Source organism: Rousettus aegyptiacus, unplaced genomic scaffold (assembly GCF_014176215.1).
Source record: "Rousettus aegyptiacus isolate mRouAeg1 unplaced genomic scaffold, mRouAeg1.p scaffold_m13_p_5, whole genome shotgun sequence".
Taxonomy (NCBI): Eukaryota; Metazoa; Chordata; class Mammalia; order Chiroptera; family Pteropodidae; genus Rousettus; species Rousettus aegyptiacus.
In genome coordinates this window covers 9,131,285-9,153,308 of record NW_023416308.1, presented here as the reverse complement: position 1 = coordinate 9,153,308, position 22,024 = coordinate 9,131,285, and the positions used below count along the sequence as shown (strand labels likewise).

Below are 22,024 nucleotides of genomic sequence, written 5' to 3'. Positions count from 1 at the left end.
TAAAATAAACGTATTTATTTAGATTAGTTTCAAGTATACAGAACATTGGTTAGACATCTATATTATTCATAAAATTGCTCCCTCCTCCCTGAGCCCTCCACTTAGTAGGTTTGAAATTTTTAAAAATAAAAAGTTTGGGGACTATGTTAATATAAAAACTAAACAAAATGTTTTTTTAAGAAAAGTAATAAATAAGGCAATTAGAACAATGTCTGGCAAACAGCAAGTGTTCTATAAGTGTTGGCTGTGATACAGTAATAGTTATGATTATTTTCTGCCTTTTTAGTATCTAATGGACGAGTTTGCCCTGGGGAGGGGGGTCCTCCAGGAAGGCTTCCTGGAAGTGGAGCCGCTCGTGTTGAGACCCGGAGGACGTAGGAGTGAAGAGGAGGGGTGGGGGCAGAGTACAGCACTTTATACAAAGTGGACGTGGGCTGGAGGGAAGAGCTGTACGAAGCTCCTGAGATGGGGAGGCATTTGAGGCACTCGAGGACAGCTACTGTGGCTACAGTGAGGCGGGCACAGGGGTGTAGGGGAGAGGAGGTGAGCAGGCCACAGAGAACTTGAAGGCCGTGCCCGGATCCTGGTCTGAAGGCCAGGACCCAGGGATCAGCGGGCCCAGCAGCTGCCCAACAGCTGCCTGTTGCCGTTGCATTCCCACTGCTCAGCCCCGAGCCTGCAGGGTAGGAGCTCTGTAAATGTAGCTGACAAATGAGTGTCAGATCAGAGCGGAGATTCTGGAGATACCGGGATGATTAATAGCTGGTCGTGCCCTTTAGGAGCTCAGTCACCTCCTCGGAGAAACAGGCAGGACAGATTCTGGTGCTAAAGTAAGAGAGTCAAAGGACACAGGTCTACCTAGAGCCAGTCATGAACCTGGACCACCTCCGCATCTGGAGAAAGGGCTGAGCCCCTACAGAGGAAGGGAAGGAGGGGCCCTTCTGGGCTGGGAGTGCGGGACGGGGTGGGATTTGGTCAGTGGGGAATGCAGGCCTTGCTGGGTTGTTAACAGTTCCTTGGCTGTGTCCTCTGGAGCATGGAGTTGGGTGAGGAGTCCGTGGGGTTGGATGGGCCACCTCGTTCTCACCCGCATTCCATCCGGACTCCCAGGGTTTTGCTCAAAGAATCAGAGCAGGCTTTCGGAGTTACAATAGAGCCACTATTTCCTTGCCGAGTGTCTGTAAGGATGGAAACAGGTAAGGCCTATCACAGAGCATCAAGTGTGAGGCTCCTGGAAGCACAAAATCAATAGGAATTCCCACTATCATGCCCTCCTTCTTTACACCATCGACACTCAAAACAAACGCACTCAGAGTGGCCAAGAACTGGAGGGCAGTTTGTTTTCTAATCACACTCTGATTCTTTTTGGCAGGGAGTCCTTTAAGCCAAGTTTGTGTTCAGAATGCCTTTTCTCTGACTCCCGTGGCCTGGCAGAGGGCAGGCATGCCATAAATACTGTGGAGAGACTAACGGGGCAGGTGCGCTCGGGCTGAGTGGAGCGGTCTAACCTCCGGGCATGCTCGGTGTCTGCCTGACTAGTTTCAATGGACAATCTGCTTCCCAGGCCCTGACTCTGGGGGGATAGGGCTTAGGGGGTGGGCGTGAGTGACATTCTGATCTAAACTTGATGATGCTTGGAAGAGGAGACAAGATGTTCCTTTAGCCTAGTGGCTCTTCATCCATCTGTCCTTCTGTTCATCTGTCCACTCATCCATCCATCCACCCACCCACCCACCTACTATTCACCCCCCCATCTACTCACCTATTCACCCACACCCACCTGTCCATCCATTCGCCCATCCATCCAGTCACCCACACACTTAGACCTCTACCCACCTACCTTTGCACTTACCCACCCACCCACCCCTTTACCTGGTCACCATCCATTTCCATCCCAACCATCCATCCATCCATCCATTCACCCACCCACCTACCTATTCACCCACCCATCTGCTCACCTATTCACCCACCCGCCTGTCCATCCATTTGCCCATCTATCCAGTCGCCCACACACTTATACCTCTACCCACCTACCTTTGCGCTTACCCACCCACCCACCCACCTACCCCTTTACCTGGTCACCATCCATTTCCATCCCAATCATCCATCCATCCATCCATCCATCTATCCATCCATCCATCTCATTCCATTCATCCCATTCCATTCATCTATCCATCACATTTCATCCATCCATCCATCCACTACCCATCGATCCAATATTTACTAACTCTGCTGCTAAACAAGTTAGACGTGGTCACCACTCTCAAGTTGCTTATAATTTGGCAAAGAGGAGACAGACCTTACACAACCAGCTGCCTAGTTAACTATCCGGCTGAGAGAGTTAAGCCGGGATAAGTGCCATGGAGGGAAACCACAGAGATCTATGCGGCCATATAGCTGGGAAGCAGAGTCAGGGAAGCCTTTACTGAGTAAGAAACATTTGACTCACTCACTCACTCACTCACTCATTCATTCATTCATTCATTCAATGTATTTAGGAATCAATGAGGCCTTTTCACCTACCGAGGTCACCTCTGCCATTCCAGGCCTGGCTCGTAGCAGCAGAGCGAGACTGAGACATGTGCTCTGCCTGGCCACATTTGGGGGGCTTCAACCACCACTGGGGGTGGCTGTTGCTTCTAGATCTGGGACGATGGTGTCGATCCCTCCCAAGAATTCTGGTCCAGCTATGGGAAGACAGCATGGTACCAGGAGAAGAACGGGAGAGAGACAAACGAGACCGAGGCTCGGAGAGCTCGGCGGAAAGGAAGAAGAAAGACTTTCACCTTGACATCGTGTTCAAATAATCGCTGCTACTGAGAAGGAAATACAGATGGCTCCGAAGCATATGAAAAGATGCTCAACTGTGCTCATAATTAGGGAAATGCAAATTAAAACTGCACTGAGATAGCGTTTGTCACCTGTCAGAGTGGCGAAGCTCAGAGAAGACTCGATAACGCCGTGTGTTGGTGACGGAGGGGGGCAGGAGGTCGTGTCGCACACCGCTGGGAGTGTAAATGGATACACTCTTTATGGAGGGCAATTTAGCAGTATCTGTCAAAACGGTACAGCCTGTGACCTGGTAATTCCACCGCTAGGAATTTATCCTACCAAGGGCTCGCCCACGTGTGAAATGGAAGGCGTGCCAATAACAGCTAATATTTATCGAACCCCAACCACGTGCCAGGCGTAGTTCTCAATGCTTCAGTTGAATTAACTCGTTTAACCCACACGATGGGCCCAGGCAGGTGCTAAGTAATAGATCTCTCGATTTCTGACCTCTCGTGACGGAATAACAGAAGATTATGAGCTACTAAATGCCCACTGAGAAGAGAATGGCTGAGCAAATTGTGGTCTAGACATAAAGTGAGATGATATGCAAATAAGGAACGATTTCTTAAGACAGAGTTTCAAGCCAAAAGGAAGGTGTAGAACGCGGCTTAGGTAGAATGCGCTACAACTTACATCTTTTTGAAAAAGACATGTTCGTGTGTGTGTGTGTGTGTGTGTGTGTATGCACATGTATGTGTGTGTGTATTTAAATTCTATAAAGCGTTTCTGGAAAGATCAAGGAAACTGGTAGCAATGGTTGCCTGTGTTGGCATTTAGGGGATTGGGGAGCTGGGGACAAGGGTAGGAGGTCTGCCGTCACTTTCCTTTTTATAGCTTTAAAACATTTTTTTAATGGAAATTTTTATTTTATAATAATTTTAGACTGATAGAAGTTGCAGTTAGTACAGGAAGTCCTCATATACCCCTCATCTGGTTTTATTAGGACCTCGCATTCCCACGTACACTTGTCACACGGACACGTTGCTATTGACTAAACTCCACACTTTGTTTGGATTTCATCAGCCTGGTTGTCCTACCCATGTCCTTGCTCTTTTGCAGGATCCAAACCAGGTCCCGCATGGCTTTCAGTCGTCATGACTCCTCACTCATGAATTCCTTAGTCTGAATTTTGAATCATGCAAATATAGTCTCAATTTTAAAATAAATAAGATTTAAAAATGAAAAAAAAAAAAAAATGAACCACCTAAAATCTCCAAACGGCAAAAACAGAAAAAATGTTGCCGATGCCAAAAAAGACCCTACCTCCTGTCTTCTCACCCCTGGAAGGTGGTGGCAGAGGGAGAGCCATATGCTCTCCCATTCCTTCTAGTCTGCAGGCTACGACTCCTCCGAAAAGCCTTTCCGACCAGGAGCTCATCGCTCTCTATCCTGGCCCCCTGGGACGCTGCATGAATCTCTCTTACACAGCACTTATCACCGCCTGCCTTGTTTCATAGTTATTTATGTATGTGTCTGTCTCCCCAAGGAGACCGTGGGCTTCCAGAAGAGGGGACAGGGTCTGCGTGCCCTCTGCCTCTCCTCCCCGGTGTCCGATAGGATGCTTGACTCATACACATTTGCTGAATTGACATCTTAGCCCCCGATGTCAGGAGGGATACATTTAGGGGGTTAGAAGGGGCTGATCGGTACTTATTGCTATGGGTTTGTGACTCACAACTAATAATAAGAACAAATGGTGAAAATAATTATAACGATAATAAAAATATTTTTTATGGTTGAATATCTTAAATTTAGCTTTTTCAGAGATGCTCTCATTTAAGCCTAGTAACAGCTCTACAAAATAGGCATTATTGTGATACCCATTTTATAGATGAGACAAACCAAGGCTCAGGGAGATGGAATGATCCACCTAGGCACCAGAGTGCTGCTGGGATTCACACTCAGGGTATCCTGACACTACACCACATAGAATTTTTCATTTTCGACATTTTACCAATGAAACCGTGGCTCAGAGAGGTGAAGAAACCCAGCATCCAGCTCGTAAGAGGCAGAGCTGAGATTTGAACCCGGGTCCAGCTGACTCTACTCCTGACCACACTGCTCCCAAAGATGAATCCCAGAACCCCGAGGTCTGATCAAGGGACAGGCACTTGAGAGTTATGCATGGGGTGGGGCCTGCCGCTCCCCCAGCCTCAGCCTCCGAGGGCCCCGCCCAGCCCTGCTCACCTGGCACATAAGGATCAGAGGCTCCCGGAACTCGGCCTGGCAGATGGCGCAGATATCGCCGGCTTCTGTGCATTGCTGCCCAGTGGCCCGGACTCCGTAATTCTGTTTGCGGGGAAGAGAGAGAGACAAACACAATGGCGGCCCCTCGCTAGAGTGACACCCTCAGAAACACGGGGAGATCCGTTTCCGGCTCCTGGTTCCTGCAACTTCCGTTGGGACTGCATGAAGCCAACTCACCTGAGAGGTGCAGAGAAGCTTTAGGGCTTTCCTAACTCCACCCACACGGCCACAGATGTCGAAGGACTGAAAAAAAGAGCGGGTGATGGTTGAAAAGTATGCAAGGGTTGTACAGGGTCTCTCTCACCACTCTCAAACAATGCCCATAGACACCCCCTCCCCGCCCGTCTTTGCCTCTGAGCATTTTCGAGGCACTTCCTCCCATCCGAAACTCCTCGTTCCCATCAGTTTTGCTTGGCTTTGGCCTTCCTGCCTTACATGGGCATTCTCCCACGCTACCTGGGCCAGGACAGCAAACACATGGCATGCATACTGCATTTCCCCCTCCATCCCAAGCCCAGGGCAGGCATTGCTAATCGATCACAGCACTCTTCTTCTGAGCCCAGCCAAGGCCTGAGCATCCTTCTCCATCTGGCACTCCGATCAGCTACTACTAGCCGGTCAGGATCGGCAGGCCAGATAAGTCTCAGTGGCTGGCATTGCATGGATCGCCCCGCTAGTCCTGCTGGGAGGAGGAAAGAGAAGGACGCATGCATTCCCCCGGGATTTTCTAAAGCCAGAAACGGAGAAGGAACAAGAAAGAGGAAGATGCACTTATTCTTGGGCGGGGATGGATTTGTACTAAGGATGGAACGAGAGGCGCTGCATACTGATCTGCAGAGCTGAGGGTGTGCGATTCAAGAGGAACAGAAAGCGAATTCAGCGGCAGCGCTGTGTGTGGGTCAGGAACTGCAGGCTCTGGAGGCAGGCCGCCCGGGTCTGACCCTCGCGCTGCCTGCCATCTTTAGTCGAGTGGTACCGGGCAGGTTACGTACACCTCTCGGAGCCTCAGTCTCCTCACCCGTACAAGGGGAGCAGTCATGGCAGGTATCTCGAAAGGCTGTTGTGAAGAAGACGATGTGAAAGGGTAGCCCACGGTGAGCTTCGTGGGCAAGGACTTGGGGCGGAGTTAACCACAAAAAGGAGCGAAGTACTGACACCTGCTACAACGTGAAGACACCTTGGAAACACGATGCTGAGCGAAGGCAGCCAGACGCAAGGTCACGTGTTATATGATTCCATTTGTATAAAATATCCAGAAGGGGCGAATCCATGGAAACAGCAAGAAGGCCAGCGGTTGCCAGGGGCCGGGTTGGGGGAGAGAGTGGAGGAATGGGGAGTGACTGCTAATGGGGACCGGGTTTCTTTTTTGGGGGTGACAAAAATGTCTTGGAACTAATTAGAGGTGGTGGTGGTACCTACACTGCGAATCTGCTAAATGTCACTGAATTTTGTGTTATAAGAATTTTACCTCAGTTGAAAAAAGAGAGATTAGGGTGTTATTCCAAGCTCCCTACTTGCTCCCGAGGCCCGGCTAGTGGATGGGGCCTTCCGCAGGCCAGCTCTCCAGCCTCTGGGCACCTCACCTTGCAGAGGCTGTAGAGGATCATCAGGACCCCTCCCAAAAAGTAGCTGTTGGAGGTGTCATCACCCATGATGTACTTATACCACAGCTGGATGGGGACAAGCGATCGGAACAGCTGGCTCAACTCCTCGATGACCAGATAGAACTTTCCCTGAAACCACACAGAAAGCATCAATTATTATTAGCAGTAAAGACCCAAAGGACCCAGCCGGGGGGCCCCCAGCCTGGGCAGTAATGACATTCCAGGTCACAGGCAGGCCATTAATCAGCTTTGGAAAGCACTCAGGCTTGCTCCTAATGGGCCTGAGATATGGCCGGGGAGACGTGGCCCCTGCCCGCTGCCCTCACCCACGGCTCACCAGCCCAGAAGATCAGAGCCCTGAGGATAGTGTTTCAAAGATGGAGAAACCAGACACCTTTCGTAGAGAGCTGGAGGGTGGGCAGTGACCCTGGTGCCTTTGAGGCTCAAAGCCAAATGTGAGGGCATAGTCCCTGCCCTGCACACAGATCACCCCCTTCTCTAGAGGGCTGACCCAGGCATCACAGGGACATGGGGCAGGAGGGACCACGGGACGCAGGGAAGGGCAGGCCGAGAGGCAGGCAGGGGAAGGTATGTGTTTTCCATTCCTGGAGAATGTCTACTGTCACCACGGAGGCAGGATAGTATCTGGTGAAAGAACATGGACTTGGGGACTCAGACGGGGCCAGGCTTGAATCTTATCTTGCTGGGCGTTGGTGAGCCTCAGTGTCTACATCTACAGAATGGACGTCACGACTCCTCCCTTTTGGGGTTGTTCTCAAGATTGAAGGAGATAAGCAGGAAAAGCACCTCACACTTTATCTGGCACACAGCAGTGCTCAACAAGTTCTATTTCCCTTCTTCCTTTTCCCTTGGATAAGTCCCTCAAGCTGTGGCCTGTGCTATAAAATGGAGATGAAAATAGCCCCAGCCTGTCAGGTCCAATAAAGTTAAACATACACCTACTTATGACCCAGCAATTCCACTCCTAGGTATGTACCTGAGAGAAATAAAAACATATGCCCATTTGTAGGTCATGGCAATTTTATTCATAATATCCCCAAACTGGAAACAGTCCAACCGCCTGTCAACAGAAGAGTAGATAAACAAATTGTGGTATATTTATACAATAGAATACTACTCAGCAATAAAAAATGAACAAATGGCTGATATACACAACGATATGGATGAATCTCACAGGCATCATGTTAGATCAAAGGAGACAGTTATAAGAGAGCACATATTGCACATTTCTGATTTATATGAAGTCCCAGAATAGGTAACACTAACCCGTAGTGATAGAAATCAGATCAATAGTTGCCCAGAGTGAGGGGTGAGGAGAACTGACTGCAAGGTAGTATCAAGGAATTTTAGGGAGTGATAAAAATATTCTATCTTATGATTGGGATGGTGGTCACAGGAGTGTACACATTTGCCAAAGCTCATTGAAATATGTGCTGCAAATCTGTGCATTTTATTGTATTTAAATTATACCTCGATAAACCTGATTAAAATAAAGGAACAAACATAAGGCCTAGACATACGTGGCCTAAAAAATGTAAATAATCTTTGCTCCAGCAAGTCTATTTCCAGGAATTTCCTTCTCTTCTTTCCTTCCATTACTGATGATAAAGATTCCAACACATCTCCCAAATTTCAGAGCGGGTTCAGGTCCTTCTTTTAGTGGCTTCACTATATAGGCCAAGCTCTTCCTCTGCAGAGGCAATACTGGTCCCCAGCTCTCTGCCAAGCTAACACCCATTCATCTTTTGGGTCTTAGCTAACTGTCACCTCCAATGAGAAGTCTTCCCCAACTCTTTAATGAAATTAGGTGCTCCTGTTATATACCCTCTAAATCACTCCTTCAGAGCACTTCTCACAATATTTAAAACATTATTTTGGTATCTGTCTGTCTCACTGGTTGGGGAGCCTCATAAGTGCAAAGATAATTTAGTTTCTGGTCATATCACCGGTATCTAGCACACAGTAGGTGCTCACTTAATAACCGGGGCCCTCTGAAGCTAAAGATTCCACCCTCATTACTCACATCAACTTCACAGAGTTTGCTGAAGGAGAGCTGGAACATCAAGGAGAGGCTGTCTCTTTATAAGCAAGCGCCAATGTCACAGAAGAAAAAATAAAGGGAGTGAGCGCTTGTATGGCACCATGCTCAAGGTAGTAATTAGCTGTCGGGGGCGGGCCACTTGGAGGAGATAAAACCACTGGGGAAAACTGGGCATATCCCAGTGAAACCATCTCTCTCTAATTAAGCAGTTTTATAATTCCAGGTTTCGTAAGCATGTTATTTCTGACGACCACCATATGGAACGTGTGGTTTCTCCGGGGTGTCAGAACACGGGGACAGAGATCAGATTCTGAGCGGTCTGGTCTCCCCGCCACCGGTGAAGTGCGGAGGGCGGCAAGTGCTGCAGGACTGAGGTCCCGGGAGTTCTCTTCTGGGATTCTGTCTGATACAGGCGGCGGGGAGGCAGATTCTATTCTGATTTCCTTGCTGCTAGGATGGGGGCGGGGTGGGCAAAAAGTGAAACGGGAAACAAGCGAACAACAGAGGGCTGACTCTGGAAGGGGCGGAGGAGCGGAAGGCATGAACAGAGAAGGAGAATTCTTGAGATGCACCTACATGGGAAAGATGATTTGAAGTATTACGGGGGTGAGGAGGGAGGGAGGGGAGACACAATCGGACGGTTTTTAGCGGCGTAAATGTATAAAGAATGGATAGAGATGAAATATCTTTCTGCGCTGAGATTAGTAACGAATATTTATACAGCTTTGCCGGTTACTGAATCTCTTTCATACACATTTTTTCATCGATAGAAGCAGGACAGCACAGTGAGTTAGGGCACGGGATTTGGGGCTCCAAGATCAGATCTGACACCTACTAAATTGGTTGATCTTGGACAAAAATTTAACCTGAGGCTCAGTCTCTTCATCTGTAAAGGGGGTTGAAATTTATATATATATATATATATATATATATATATATATATATATATATATATATATATATATATATTTATATATTTATATTTATATATATTTATATATATTTATTTATATATATATGTATATATATATCCATCCATCCATCCATCCATCCATCCATCCATGCACCCACCCACCCACCCACAGTGGTATCCTGGTAAACCAGCTCTCTGGAAAACAACAAAACAAGGCCTTGATTTGTGTGTTTGCCAATTTCTGTGGTGTAAATACTCCCACAAGGCCAATTTCAAGCTGCCAAGGGTTTAATAACTACTTGAAAATTTTCTGAAAATTTAACCACCATTTACTCAGTAGCCAGTGCAATCTGGCTCCTATATACACCAGGGTGATCGTGAAGATTAAACGGGCAAATGAACCTAACATACGGGGTACCCAGGAAGGGCCCAGTATGTGATCAGAGCTCGCAATGATCATCTGGAGATGTGCTGTTGTCATCTCTTAGAGATGAGAAACCTCAGGTTCCGAAAAACTAAGGAACACTAGAATGAGCCAGAGGTGCGATCTGGGACTTCAAGATCAGGCCTTAGGAGACCTGGCAGCTCTCACTGCCTTCCTGTTGCTTGCCATGCCCCTTGCTGCCCCCATGTTGTGAGAAAACCAGGCGACAAGGAGAGGCCACGTGAAGAGGCCACGAGCAGAGGGAGAGGCTATGAAGCCACATGGGGAAGAAGAAAGCAAAGCAGCCGACAGTGAGAACTGAGGCCCCAGGTACAGGGCCTTATACAAGTCACTCCAGCCATTTCAGCTGAGGCATTGGAACCAAGAGAGGAAAAGCCATCTTGGATGGTCCAGCCTCAGCAGACATCATGTGGAGACCCACTGTCCCCAACATGCCCAGACTGAACTTCTAACCCACAGAATCATGAGAAGTCATAAAATGGTTGTTTTAAGCAGAGAGGAAGGAAAGAAGGAAGGGAAGGAGGAGTAAAGAAAGAGAAAGAAAGAAAAAGAATGAACTAAAGTATTCATCTAAGACTACTTGGCTAGTGCTATGGGTTGAATTGAAGTCCTAATGCTCAATGTAACAGTATTTGGAGAAGGAGCCTTTTGGTGAAAAAATTAGGTTATGAGGGTGGAGCCCTCATGAATGGGATTAGTGCCCTTATAAGAACTGATATGAGAGAGCTAGCTGGCCGGCATTCTCTCCGCCTTTTCCCCTCCCTCCCTCCCTCTCTCTGCCACGTGAGGACACAGCGAGAAGACTCCCGTCTGCAAGCCAGAAAGAGAGTTCTCGCTAGGAACCGGACAGGCCAACGCCTTGACCTTGGACTTCCCAGCCTCCAGAACTACGAGACGTCAATGTCTGTTGTTGAAGCCACCGGCCTGTGGCATTTTGTTAGAGCAGCCTGAGCAGACAAATACAGCTGGCCAGTAGCCGACCTGTGATTTGAACGCAGGTTTTCTCTGCTTATCTTCTGCCTGGGTTTCAGTCCCAGCTCTGTCACTTCCTAGCTGTGCACCTCTAGCCAAGTCCTCCCTCTCCCTGTGCCCGGTCCCCTGCGGTCATCTTTGATTCTCCTTTCCCTCATAATCATCATCTGATCTGTCTACGAAGCTTGTTGGAAACAGGGGTCCTTAACTGACCTCTGCTTCTGTCCTTGTCCCCTCTATGGTTTATCCCTCACACAGCAGCCAGAATGAGCTTTTCCAGATACAAGGCAACTCAGTTCATCAGGTTGGGTTCGAACCTGCCGATGTGTTCCATCTCGTGGGGAGTGATATCCGAAACCCTTGCCACGTCCTCCAGATCCTACAGATCTGCCTCCTGCCCATGTCTGACGGGGCCTATTTCTCAACAAAAGCCAAGCACGGTCCTACTCCAGGGCCCCTGCATTTCTTCTTCCCTCTCCCTGGATCACCCTTCCTTCTAATACCTGTCCACTGGCTCCCTCACTTTCCGTGGGTCTTGGCACAAATGTCACCTTGTCAGGAAGGAACACTGACCAGTGGCCATCAAATAGCACCTGTGGACTCCCCTCTTCTCCCTGACACTCCCCACCCTTTGTGTCTCGCCTTCATTTTCTTCACTGTGCTCACCCCCAAACATTGCCTATAGTTCTTTGTATAAGCTCCTGAAATGCAGGGGCTCCATATCTTTTGGCCATTAATGGTTTCTGTCTGCAAAACCTAGAACGGTGCTGGGCACCAAACAGGGTACGCAATAAACATCCGCCGAATGAATAAGTGGGCCTCAGTGTCCTCATTGATAAACCAGAGATAATGACATGTCCCTCAGAGGGCTGTGACGGTAATAATAGCAAATATAGACATTGAGGACTTATTACTTGCCAGGTGCTGTTTTAAGCACTTTTATGATTTCGTTTCATCCTCACAACCAGTAAGATAGGAGCTATCGTGAAGCTCATTTTGCAGAAGAACAAACTGAGGCACAGAGAAGTTAAGTCACTTGCTTAAGGTCACATGGCTCATAGGTGGCAGAGACAGAACTTCAATACAGGTGGGCTGGCTGCAAAGGCCACTTTTTAATCTCTTGTCAGAAAAACAAGTAACACATGCAAAGAGCTTAAAACAAGATGTGACATACCATAACATTACATAGTGGGTATTATTATTATTATTACTTCTGCTACTTGTGGCCAGCTAAAAGCAGCTCATTTTGGACTAAGAGGCCAAAGAGAGATGAAGCAGTCACCCTGGCTGCAGACTGTCCCACAGGCCATGTCTCCTGGGTGACTCTGATGTGTAGATGGCTGGAAATATTTGCCAGTGCTTCTTAAGGCTAGCTTGGAGCATTAGCACTCCAAGACCCTGCGCCAAAAAAGCCAGCCACACTGCCCCGAGGAGAGCAATACCTGTGCCTCCCCACAGAACCTTCTTCATAGAACAAAGCTGATCACTGCAGACCCCCGCTTATAACCCTTCGTGGCTCCCCACTGCTCTTAGGGCTTTCCATGCCCTCTTGACCTGGCCCCATCTACACTGGAGACACACGGCCCCATGGAACCTTCTTCCACGTGCCAGGCTCCTGCTGACCTCTGCATGAGCTGCTCTTCTCCTTGCCCTATCTCAGCTTGCCACTCCATCACTGAGCTTCCATGGCTACCTCCCAAAACCACTTGGGGAAAACCTGTGACCTTGATGGTGCCCACTATGCAGGATTACTGGGAGCACCCCACGAAGTCAGTGTGTCTCAGAGTGTGGTCCGGGACCCTGGCGGTCCCCGAACTCCTTTCAGGGGGTCTGTGATGTCAAAATTATTTCCATAATAACTCTAAGACATGATCTGACATATTTATTAACAACTAGTGGACACTGGAGTCTTTCCTGAGACAACATGACACGTGATGCTGTAACAAATGTGAAAATGCAGGTATTTTCTACGAAGCCGAACATTAACGAAATCCATAAAAATGTAAAAAAAAAAAAAAATCCCTTCTCAGTAATTAAAATACACTATGTCTCGTTAAAATGTTATTTATGTTAACATGTAGTGGGCTATTTTAAACCAATTAGTAAGACTTATAAAAAGTTCTCTTTTAACTGCTACTATGAATAACTCTAACCTACGTAAATAGAAGCTCTTTGGGATTCTTCAAAACTTTTTAGAAATGGTCCTGAGTCTAAAACATTAGAGAACTCCTGAGAAGCACCTGGTATAGAGTAAGTGCTCGATACCTTTGATGATGATGATGGTGGTGGTGATGGTGGTGGTGGTCTGTTCTTTTGGCTAGGCATGAGAGCAAAGGACCAAAGAACCATATCCTGTTCAAAAATCCTGTTTACATCCATTCTCCCCTTCCTTCTTAGTACTAGAATCCTCAATTGTTTTAGCTAGATACACAGTTGTCTTGAAAACCAGACCATGTCTCCCAGCTTCTCTTGTATCTGGGTACCATTTTAGTCACTAAGATACAGTCAGTATAAGCATCATGAGGCAACTTCAGAGAATCTTTCACCTTATTCTTCCTCCTCTCTCCGATCTTGCTGTCTAGGACTTGGATATGATGGCTGGTGCTCTAGCCACCACCTTAGACCATGAGGAGGAGTCCCATACCCTAGGACTGGTGAAGCAGTGAACCAGAAGATGTCTTTGGGCTTTATGTAGAAAGAAATAAACTTTTAAAAATTAGGCCACTATTATTTTTGGTTATTTGCTGTTATTAGCTTATTCTAATTCTTACTAATACAAAGGGTGGCACTCAGTAGGTGTTTGTTGACTGACTGAATGAACAAAGGGATTAAATGACCTTGTGACTTAAACAGCTAGATCTTCTACAGGCGTGGCTCACAGAGAACCCTCATGCCAAAGGTGCTAAGAACCAAGGACTTGCATACAAAGAAGTGTTTATAAAATGACGAGGCTGGAAGAGAGGAAGGGGTTTCATCCGGTGACTGCTGGGCTGGGCACAAGAGTACCATGGGAAAGACATGCAGTGACAAGGAAGTAGGAAGGACTGTGTGCGTCCCAGCTCTGCCCCTTCCAAGCTGGTAAGGCCCTGAAGTCCGGGCAAGTACAACAGTGAAGAGCATGAACTTTGGAGTCAGATGACCTGGGTTTCAATTCTGACTCTGCCTCTTACCGGGGCGAGTTACCTCATCCCTCTATGCCTGTTTCCTTTTTGGTAAAATGAGGAGAACGCGAGTACCTACCTCCTAGGGTTCCTGGGAGGACAAATGAGCTAATGCGTGTAAAGCACTGAGTTCAGAGCCTGGCACGTGGAAAGTACTGTTGCCTCTGCTAGTAGTCTGGCAAGTGTAAAACATCTTACAGACAAAATGAATTAAGGCTGATTAAACAGGATGGCAGTAGACCAGGAAGGCAGAATGGACAAGAACTGATTTTTATGTGTAACCATTTGTAATGTGAAACAGTGTTAAAAGTGGGGACTTTGAAGTCAGATAGCTAGGTGTGCATCCTCCTGAGCTGTGTGGCCTTGGGCAAGTTGCTGGCCTTTTCTGGGCTTCAGTGGTCTATTCTGATGATGGTGACATTCAATGCCTCTAGGCGCAGTTACAAGAATGACTGGCATAACAGTTTGTATTACAGCATCTGTTTAGGTTTTAAGTGACAGAGAGCTAACAAAGTATGTTACACACAAAAAAACAAGATGTTCTAGGTCACAAAACTGGGAAGGCAGGGGTGGCTCTGGCTTCAAGTACAGCTGGATCCAGGAGCTCAAACAATGGAGGCACAGATCTCTCTCTCTTTCTGTAGTTCTGTCTATCTTCCCTCCTCTTCTTCACCTCTCAGCTCAGGTTCTCTCTGCAGCTCGTCCTGTCCAAGCTGACAAGGGCAGGCTCTCTCCAGGTGGCAGTCATGACGACGAGGAGAAAGATGACTTAGCTCTTACTATGCGCTAGGTACCACTCTGCACAACACTCTGAGATAGGCGCCATTCATCCGACCGTTTCACAGATGAGAAAACTGAGGCAGAGAGGATAGGTAACGTGCTCCAGGTCACACACTGCTACAAAGTGCTGGATCCACCTACAACTGGTAGGAAAGATGACCACTGCCAATACTCTTATGGCTCGAACTCCAACATAAAGAGAGACCTTGTTTCTCCCTTGGCCCTTTTACCAAACTGAATGGCAAAGTCTCAGATGGCCCTACTGGAGTCGAGCCTCCACCCTTGGAGCCAAGCTCAGAGGCCAAACGGAGCCAGGGGGTTCTATAATTGGTCAGGCCTGGTCACATGGCTATGGGAGTGGGTGGGGGGCCTTGACTGGACAGTTTTATCAGAACCAAAGGGAGAGGGTGGGGCAGTTCCCCCAAAAGAAAGGTGGTGTCAAGAGAAGGAGGCCAGAAAGTTTCCTGAACCAAAGCACAGGGTCAAATGGTGTCATGGCTGCAAAGCCCTCCTTTAAGGCACAGGTCGGGGGCGGGGGTGGTGGGTAGGGGGAAATACGCAGGAACTGCATCCAGCCTCGGGGGCCAGCGAGGCTCCTAGAAGTGCAAAGGGCTCCTCGGACTCCTGGGTGGTTTTTCCTCATTTGCTTTTGTTGCCCTGGGCTGCTCATTAGTGCCCACCCACATGGGACAGGGCCACACTTCCTGCTCCCAAATAGGCTGGCTGGGCAGGCGCAAGGGGCTGAAGACAAAGACTTATTTTTTGGGGAAAGTGGCCTGTGGGTCTGTTATGATTGCAGGATGCATGGGGGGCTGCAGCTGACTGAGCCCTTCGGAACAAAACAGCTGGAACGGCGACCTCAGAAAGGCTGTGCCCATCAGCTGAGGGGCGGGCAGGCCCAGTCTTGGTCTTCCCCGTCTTGAAGAAGCTAGTAAGGTGGGGGGAGCTTGATAACTGGCTTCAGAACAGTGTGTCCAGGAGTGGTCGGAGGAAGCAGTGTAGAGCAGACTAGGAATAGAAAGAAGGCTGGAGGAATGCAGGGAGAGAGGGAAAGAGACAGACACAAGGGAGGATCAATGGGAGTGTGGGCCGAAGAAGACAGGAGAGAAAAGGCAGAGGAAAAGAACATCTAGGAGTGAGTAAACAGGCAGGCAGGGGACAAAGAGGAAAAAGAAAGTCATCTCTTTATTATTAAGCACTCACTATGGGCCAGGAATGCACATTGGATGCTCCCTTGGTTGGGAGGCTGTGATCATTCCCATTCCTCAGATGAGAACGCTCAAAAGGCATGGGACGGAGGCAAAGCGTGTGGGAGACTCAGCTGATGAGAGACTACAAGACTGAAGAAAACGGAAACTAGCAGAAAAAGGGAACTAGGGCTGGTTCACAGTTTGGTGATGAGTTTCTCTGGAACACAGTAGTTGCATGCTGCCCCCGAACTCTGACGGCCCTAGGAGATGGACACTCTTATGAGCTTAGATAACATGCGAGAAAAGAGGGGCTCAAAGAGATGAGGCAGGTGGTCCAAGTCGCTACGCAGTGGTAGAGCTGGGATTTAAATGCAGTATGACTTCCCATCTCCTGCTTTGAGCCCACAGGAGAAATAGAGAAAGGAAGACTCTCAGATAAAGTGAGTTGTACGGAGAGGGAAAGAAAAGATACAAGGTGTGTGTAGGAAGAGAGAACTGGAAAGGGATGAGGAAATTCAGAATAATGGGTACGCTTGGCAGGGGTAGTGACCAGAAAGGGGAATGAAGGAGTCTTCCAGGTACTAGAAATGTTCCATACCTGAGCTGCCCAATATGGTAGCCACTGGTCACGTGGCTACTGAGCACTTGAAATGTGGCTAAATCCAAATCGAGATGTACTGAAAGTATAAAATGCACAGGGAATTTCAGTCTTAGAAAAACAAAAAGGTAAAATATCTCATTAAAATTTTTATACTGAGTCGACATGATAATACTTTGGACATACTAGGATAAATTTTTATTTGTTTAATGTGGCTACTAAGAACATTTTAATTTGCCTGTGTGGCTTACTTTATATTTCTATTAGAGAGAGCTGGTGATAATCTAGAAACATATGGACATACATATGTAAAAACGCATCGAGCTTTGTACGCTTATAATTAGAGCATGTACAGTGAGTAATTTATACCTCAAAATAACAACAACAACAACAAAAAACCCCAAGGAAAAAAGGAAAGAGAAAAGCGATCCAGGAAAGATAGAAGCTGAGTATGGCAAGTGCGGACCGAGCTGGCGGGGGCGGGGCCAGAGGCTGTCGCGTTGCCTGGCAACAGGCGTTGCGGTGACGTCACCGGGCCGGCGGCGGCCATTAATCTCCCTTCGGGCTGCCAGCCTCCCTCCTCCTCCTCCCTCCTCCCCCCTCCCCGGGGCTGGATGAGATCACCGTGGCGGGCCGCCGGCTGTCCCCGCGCTCCCAACAAATCGCCTCCTCGGCGAGCGCCGGCATCTCATGATCTCATGGCCCCGCGGGACGGCGCCGGCCGATGAGGTCACAGCTTCGCGCCCCCGGCCGTCCGGGTCCATGCACCCCCCAGCTCCGGGCCGGGGCCTCCGGTAGACCCCTGCGCCGATACCAAGCCCAGAGTCCGCAGCTCTTCGGCCTCCGTGGACAAAGGAGGTCGCTGTTGGTGCAAAGCGACGCCGCCTTTTACGTTCTCCCTCTTATTCGATTATTTCCCCGCTGTGGCCATGTGTCCAGTAGAGAGTGACCGCACCAGCGCCCCTCGACTTGAGGTCAGGAACTGTGCAAGGTGACTTGCCTGCATGATTTCACAGGCGCACAGTGAAGGAAATTCTATTCTTAGCTGTCTTCCAGACTAGGGGACAAGGTTCAGGGATAAGGGACCTGCGCCACGTTACCTAGTTAGGAAAGGGTGGAGCCAGGACTTGAACCGAGATGATGTGAAGTAGCCCTCTGACTCTGCCTCTTCGTCCGCTCGGCTGTGCCCAGCCCATCGGTACCTTCCTCCCAGTTCCTCCCTGCTCTGATGGGTACAGTGACAGTGAGGCAGGCTTGCTGAGTACCCGTCCACTATGTGGTGGGCACTTAATATACTAAAAGTTACTGTTCCCTATGACAAACCCACCAGAGAGGTATTATAAGGACTAGGTTGGAGATGAGGAGGCTCGGAGGTGAAATGACCAGCAGAGCTGGGATATGATTCTACGGCAGAGCCTTCCTGTTACTCTACACTACCTTCTCTACAAAAAGATTTAGGATTCTTGTTGACAGGGGACAATATACCCTGTCTCTGCTCTCCCTCCCCCAGGGCCTGCCATCAAATGCAGTCAAAGAAGGGCCAGCAAGACCCTCTTAGAGAGCTTCCAACTCACTTGCCAGCGGCAGGTTCTCCGTCGCTTACTAACCTCATTAACACAGCTCCTGTGCAGATCCTGCAACATACACTGCCAGGGCCGATAGGGAGTAAGGGAACTGACATTTCCTGATCGGCTGGGATGAGCCAGGCAGAGTCAGAGCCTATCACCAAGGGCAAAGGTGTGAGGGGGTAATTTCCAACTCTATCTTGTGGATGAGCAACCTGAATTTATTTTAACCAAAGTCAGATGGCAAGGAAGAACAAGTGTCATCTCAAACATCATTTCCACAGAGAATGCCCTTCCCATTTCCCTAAATGAGTCCTCCATGAATTATTTGATGCCTAGTGCTTATCACAATTTGAAGTTTTATGTTTGTATGTTTGTTTGTTTAATGGTGACCTCCCCAACTCAATGAAAGCAGGGACCCTGTCTGCGTCATTTACCGCTGCATCCCCACACCTATGCAGTACCAGTCGTACAGTAGACACTAAATATTTTTGGAGTGAATGCAAAGAATTGGGACTCAGGCTGGTGAGAAGGGCTGATAGTCAAACCCAGGTTCGTCTGAGCATAACGCTTGTGTGTATTCCGTACTTTTAGGATACCCAAGACTCTTGGTACGTATACCTTAGAGTAACATCTCTCTGGTGCTCACTCAGAGCCTATTAATTCTAAGTTTCCTACAGTACTGACAAGCTTGATGTTTTGGTGTCCCAAACGCCAGTGCCCCTGCTTGGAGAGGCGAGGACAGGAGGAAGATCTCAGTAGAAAATCAGGGGTGAAAGGGAGGAGGATATACATTGTTTATGTCTGTTCTGGTCTTTAATGATAGTTCCGCAAAAAAGGAAAAATAAAAACTACCAAAAAAAGCAGACTCAGGGAAAATAAAGAAATGGTAACCACAAAAACCCCATGGTTTCCTATGGGCAAAGAGAGGGAGGGAGATGGATGGAACCCAAGGGGCGTGTACGGGGAGTGTCTAAGGTACCATTCATTTTCTACTTTTTAAGCTGGGTATATGAGTCTTTGTTATTACTTTTTAATAACTTACATGTGTTATCAAAAAAAGAAAAAGGCATTAAGTTGAAAATCTGCTTGTCCACTTTTAAAATTGACCATAACAACCCCATGAGGCAGGAGGCAAATTAGCAGCCTCAATTTGTAGAGGCTCAGAAGAGGTGACCATTTTGCCTAACATCATGGAACTAATAAGTGGCAGCGGTGGGATTTGAATCCGGGTCTGTCTGATATCAGCGTGGATGATCTTACCCACCATCAATCACATCCTGCCTCCTGATAACAGGATACTCAATACCACCTTCTCCCTCGCATTCCAAATCCCCCATAAAGGCCTTCTCTCTGCTCTCTGGCTTCCACGCCCAGGATGAGGAGAAGGCCAGAAAGCATGCCGATGGCTGGGATCGGCCCTGGTGCAGTGGCCCTGGGGGCCAGCTGACAGAGCCCTCGGGGCCAGGCTGAAGCGCACAGGAGTCGCCAGACTGTGAGGGAAGCCAGCCCCACAACCGCAGCAGCCGAGTACCCAGTTTCATTGGCTGCGGTCACCTTATTTAAGAGCCACGGATGATGAACGAGAAGGGCCCGGGCCACATCCCAGCATCTTGCGTATCAGGAGCTTTCTTACAAACAGGACCCTGCTCCCCACCACCCAGGAAAGGCCCAATTATGAGGTGTTGATGATTAAGCCTGAAGGGGGCTGGCACCCTGTTAGCTGCAGAAAGTCGACCTCTTCCCTCTGTCCCAGTCCCAAGTGGATGGTTGTGTTTATCTGTCCCCATGTCAGCTGCAATAGTAGACACAACTCTGGGCCGTAACCACCCAAGCCTGGCTGCCTCCTAAGGCACTAGCACTTAGGTGCAAGGGAGAGAGAGAGGTAGAGATGGGCAGACGGTGCCTCTTTTCCTGGCAGTCTGGAGTCCACGGCTTGGAACTATACAGACATGCAGATCTGTCCATTTTGCCTGTCCATTTGCTGGCACGGTGACTTTGCCCATCACGTCTCTGCTCTGGACCTCAGTTCCCTCATCTGAAAAGTGGGGGATGTGGTATAGGCTGAAGAACGATCTCTCAAAGATGTCTACAGCCTAATCCCTGGAACCTGTGGCTACGTCACCTTACATGACACAAGGGACTTTGCAGATGTGACTGAATTAAGGATCTTGAGTTAGGGAGATTATTCTGGATTGTCTGAGTGGGCCCGATATAACCACAAAGGTCCTTGCTAGGAGGAGGCAGGGGGGCCAGAGAGAAGAGAGATGTGAAAATGGACAAAGGGGCCACAAGCCAACGAATGCAGGAAGGCTCTAGAAGCTAGAAAAGGCAAGGGGACAGATTCTCCCCTAGAGCCTCCAGAAGGAACCACCCTGCTGACACTTGGACTTTAGCTTCAAATGACTGATTTTGGACTTCTAACCTCCAGAACTGTTAGACAGTAAATTTTCTGTTTTAAGTTTGTGATAATTTGTCACAGTAGCAACAGGAAATGAATATAGGGGAGAAAGAGTTCCCACCGTCACGAGGACAGTATCAGGATCAAACACGCAGAAAATCTTCATTTAAGGCCTCCCCTTGAAGGGCTGGCTGGCTTTCTGACACAGGATGGGAGGAGGCCAGAAAGCATGCCTGGGGTCGAGAGCGGCCTCTGGTGCTGTGGTCCCCTGTCGCCTCTCTGACTTTCCATCCTGCCACCAGGACCAGCTACATAATCTGTGATGCCCAGTGGAAAATGAAAACACGGGGTCTCTTGTTAAAAAATAACAAAAATCGAGCAGCAAGGCATCAAGCTTGGTGTGGGGCCCTTCTGCAGAGCCTGGCCACACATGAAGGTGACCCTGACCCCATTCTAATCTCGCCATACTGACTTGCTGCTCCTTGAGCTCCCAGAGCACGCTTCCGCCCCAGGCCCTTTGCACATGCCGTTTTCCTTGCCTGGAATAGTCTTCCTCAGGTAGCTGCACGGTGCACTCCCTTTCCGATCCCCTTAGTTAAAAGAGCAACCACACCATGGCATTCATTTTCCTCTTCTCCACCTCACATATTGCTTATTTATTTTGGCATCTTATTTATGTAAGTCTCTTGAAAGTAGATACTATGTTTTATTCACTGCTGTATCCCTAGGACCTAACATAGGGCCTGACACCGAGTAGATGGTCAAAAAATATTCTGGCTGGCTGGCTGGCTGGCTGGATGGATGGATGGATGGAGGGATGGATGTAAAGTGACTAGGACAATGCTTGGCATGTAGTTTGTATGTGCCATAATTGGCTTTTGAATGTTCCAATGACAATATTACTGTCTTTATTCCAGGGGAATGACAGGGGTGGTATGTTGTCACAACTTCAAGGGCACCCTTTCCTCTGCTTACTTTTGCTTTGTTCACTAAATAAGAAATCATGGCTACAACTTGCTGAGCTGCAGCGACTGGAAGGCTTCATTCACAGGCATGACGTTGTTTAATCACCGCATCGGGAAGATTACTATCCCCACTGTACAGATGACGAAAGTGAGGCTGAGAGAAGTCTACTGAGTCACCAGAGGTCCCACGGGTATTAAGTAGAGCGGCTGAGATGAAGCCTGGTTCTTTGACTCCGAGTCTAGTAAGACCCTCCACACTGACTACATATGGCCTGCTTCAGAGACCATA

At 48.5% G+C, this 22,024-nt stretch overlaps 1 protein-coding gene across 2 annotated transcripts in view; it reads right to left on the bottom strand.

Annotated features, from left to right (window-relative positions):
- RNFT2 (ring finger protein, transmembrane 2) overlaps window positions 1-22,024 on the bottom strand; it is a 60,467-nt gene that overhangs the window by 4,132 nt on the left and 34,311 nt on the right. For both annotated transcript variants that reach the window (XM_016149485.2, XM_016149486.2), the window contains exons 8-10: window positions 6,663-6,812; window positions 5,257-5,322; window positions 5,020-5,121 (exon numbers count right to left, since the gene is read on the bottom strand). In XM_016149485.2, the coding sequence (XP_016004971.2) occupies window positions 5,020-5,121; window positions 5,257-5,322; window positions 6,663-6,812 (318 nt within the window). The remainder of the gene's footprint in view (window positions 1-5,019; window positions 5,122-5,256; window positions 5,323-6,662; window positions 6,813-22,024) is intronic.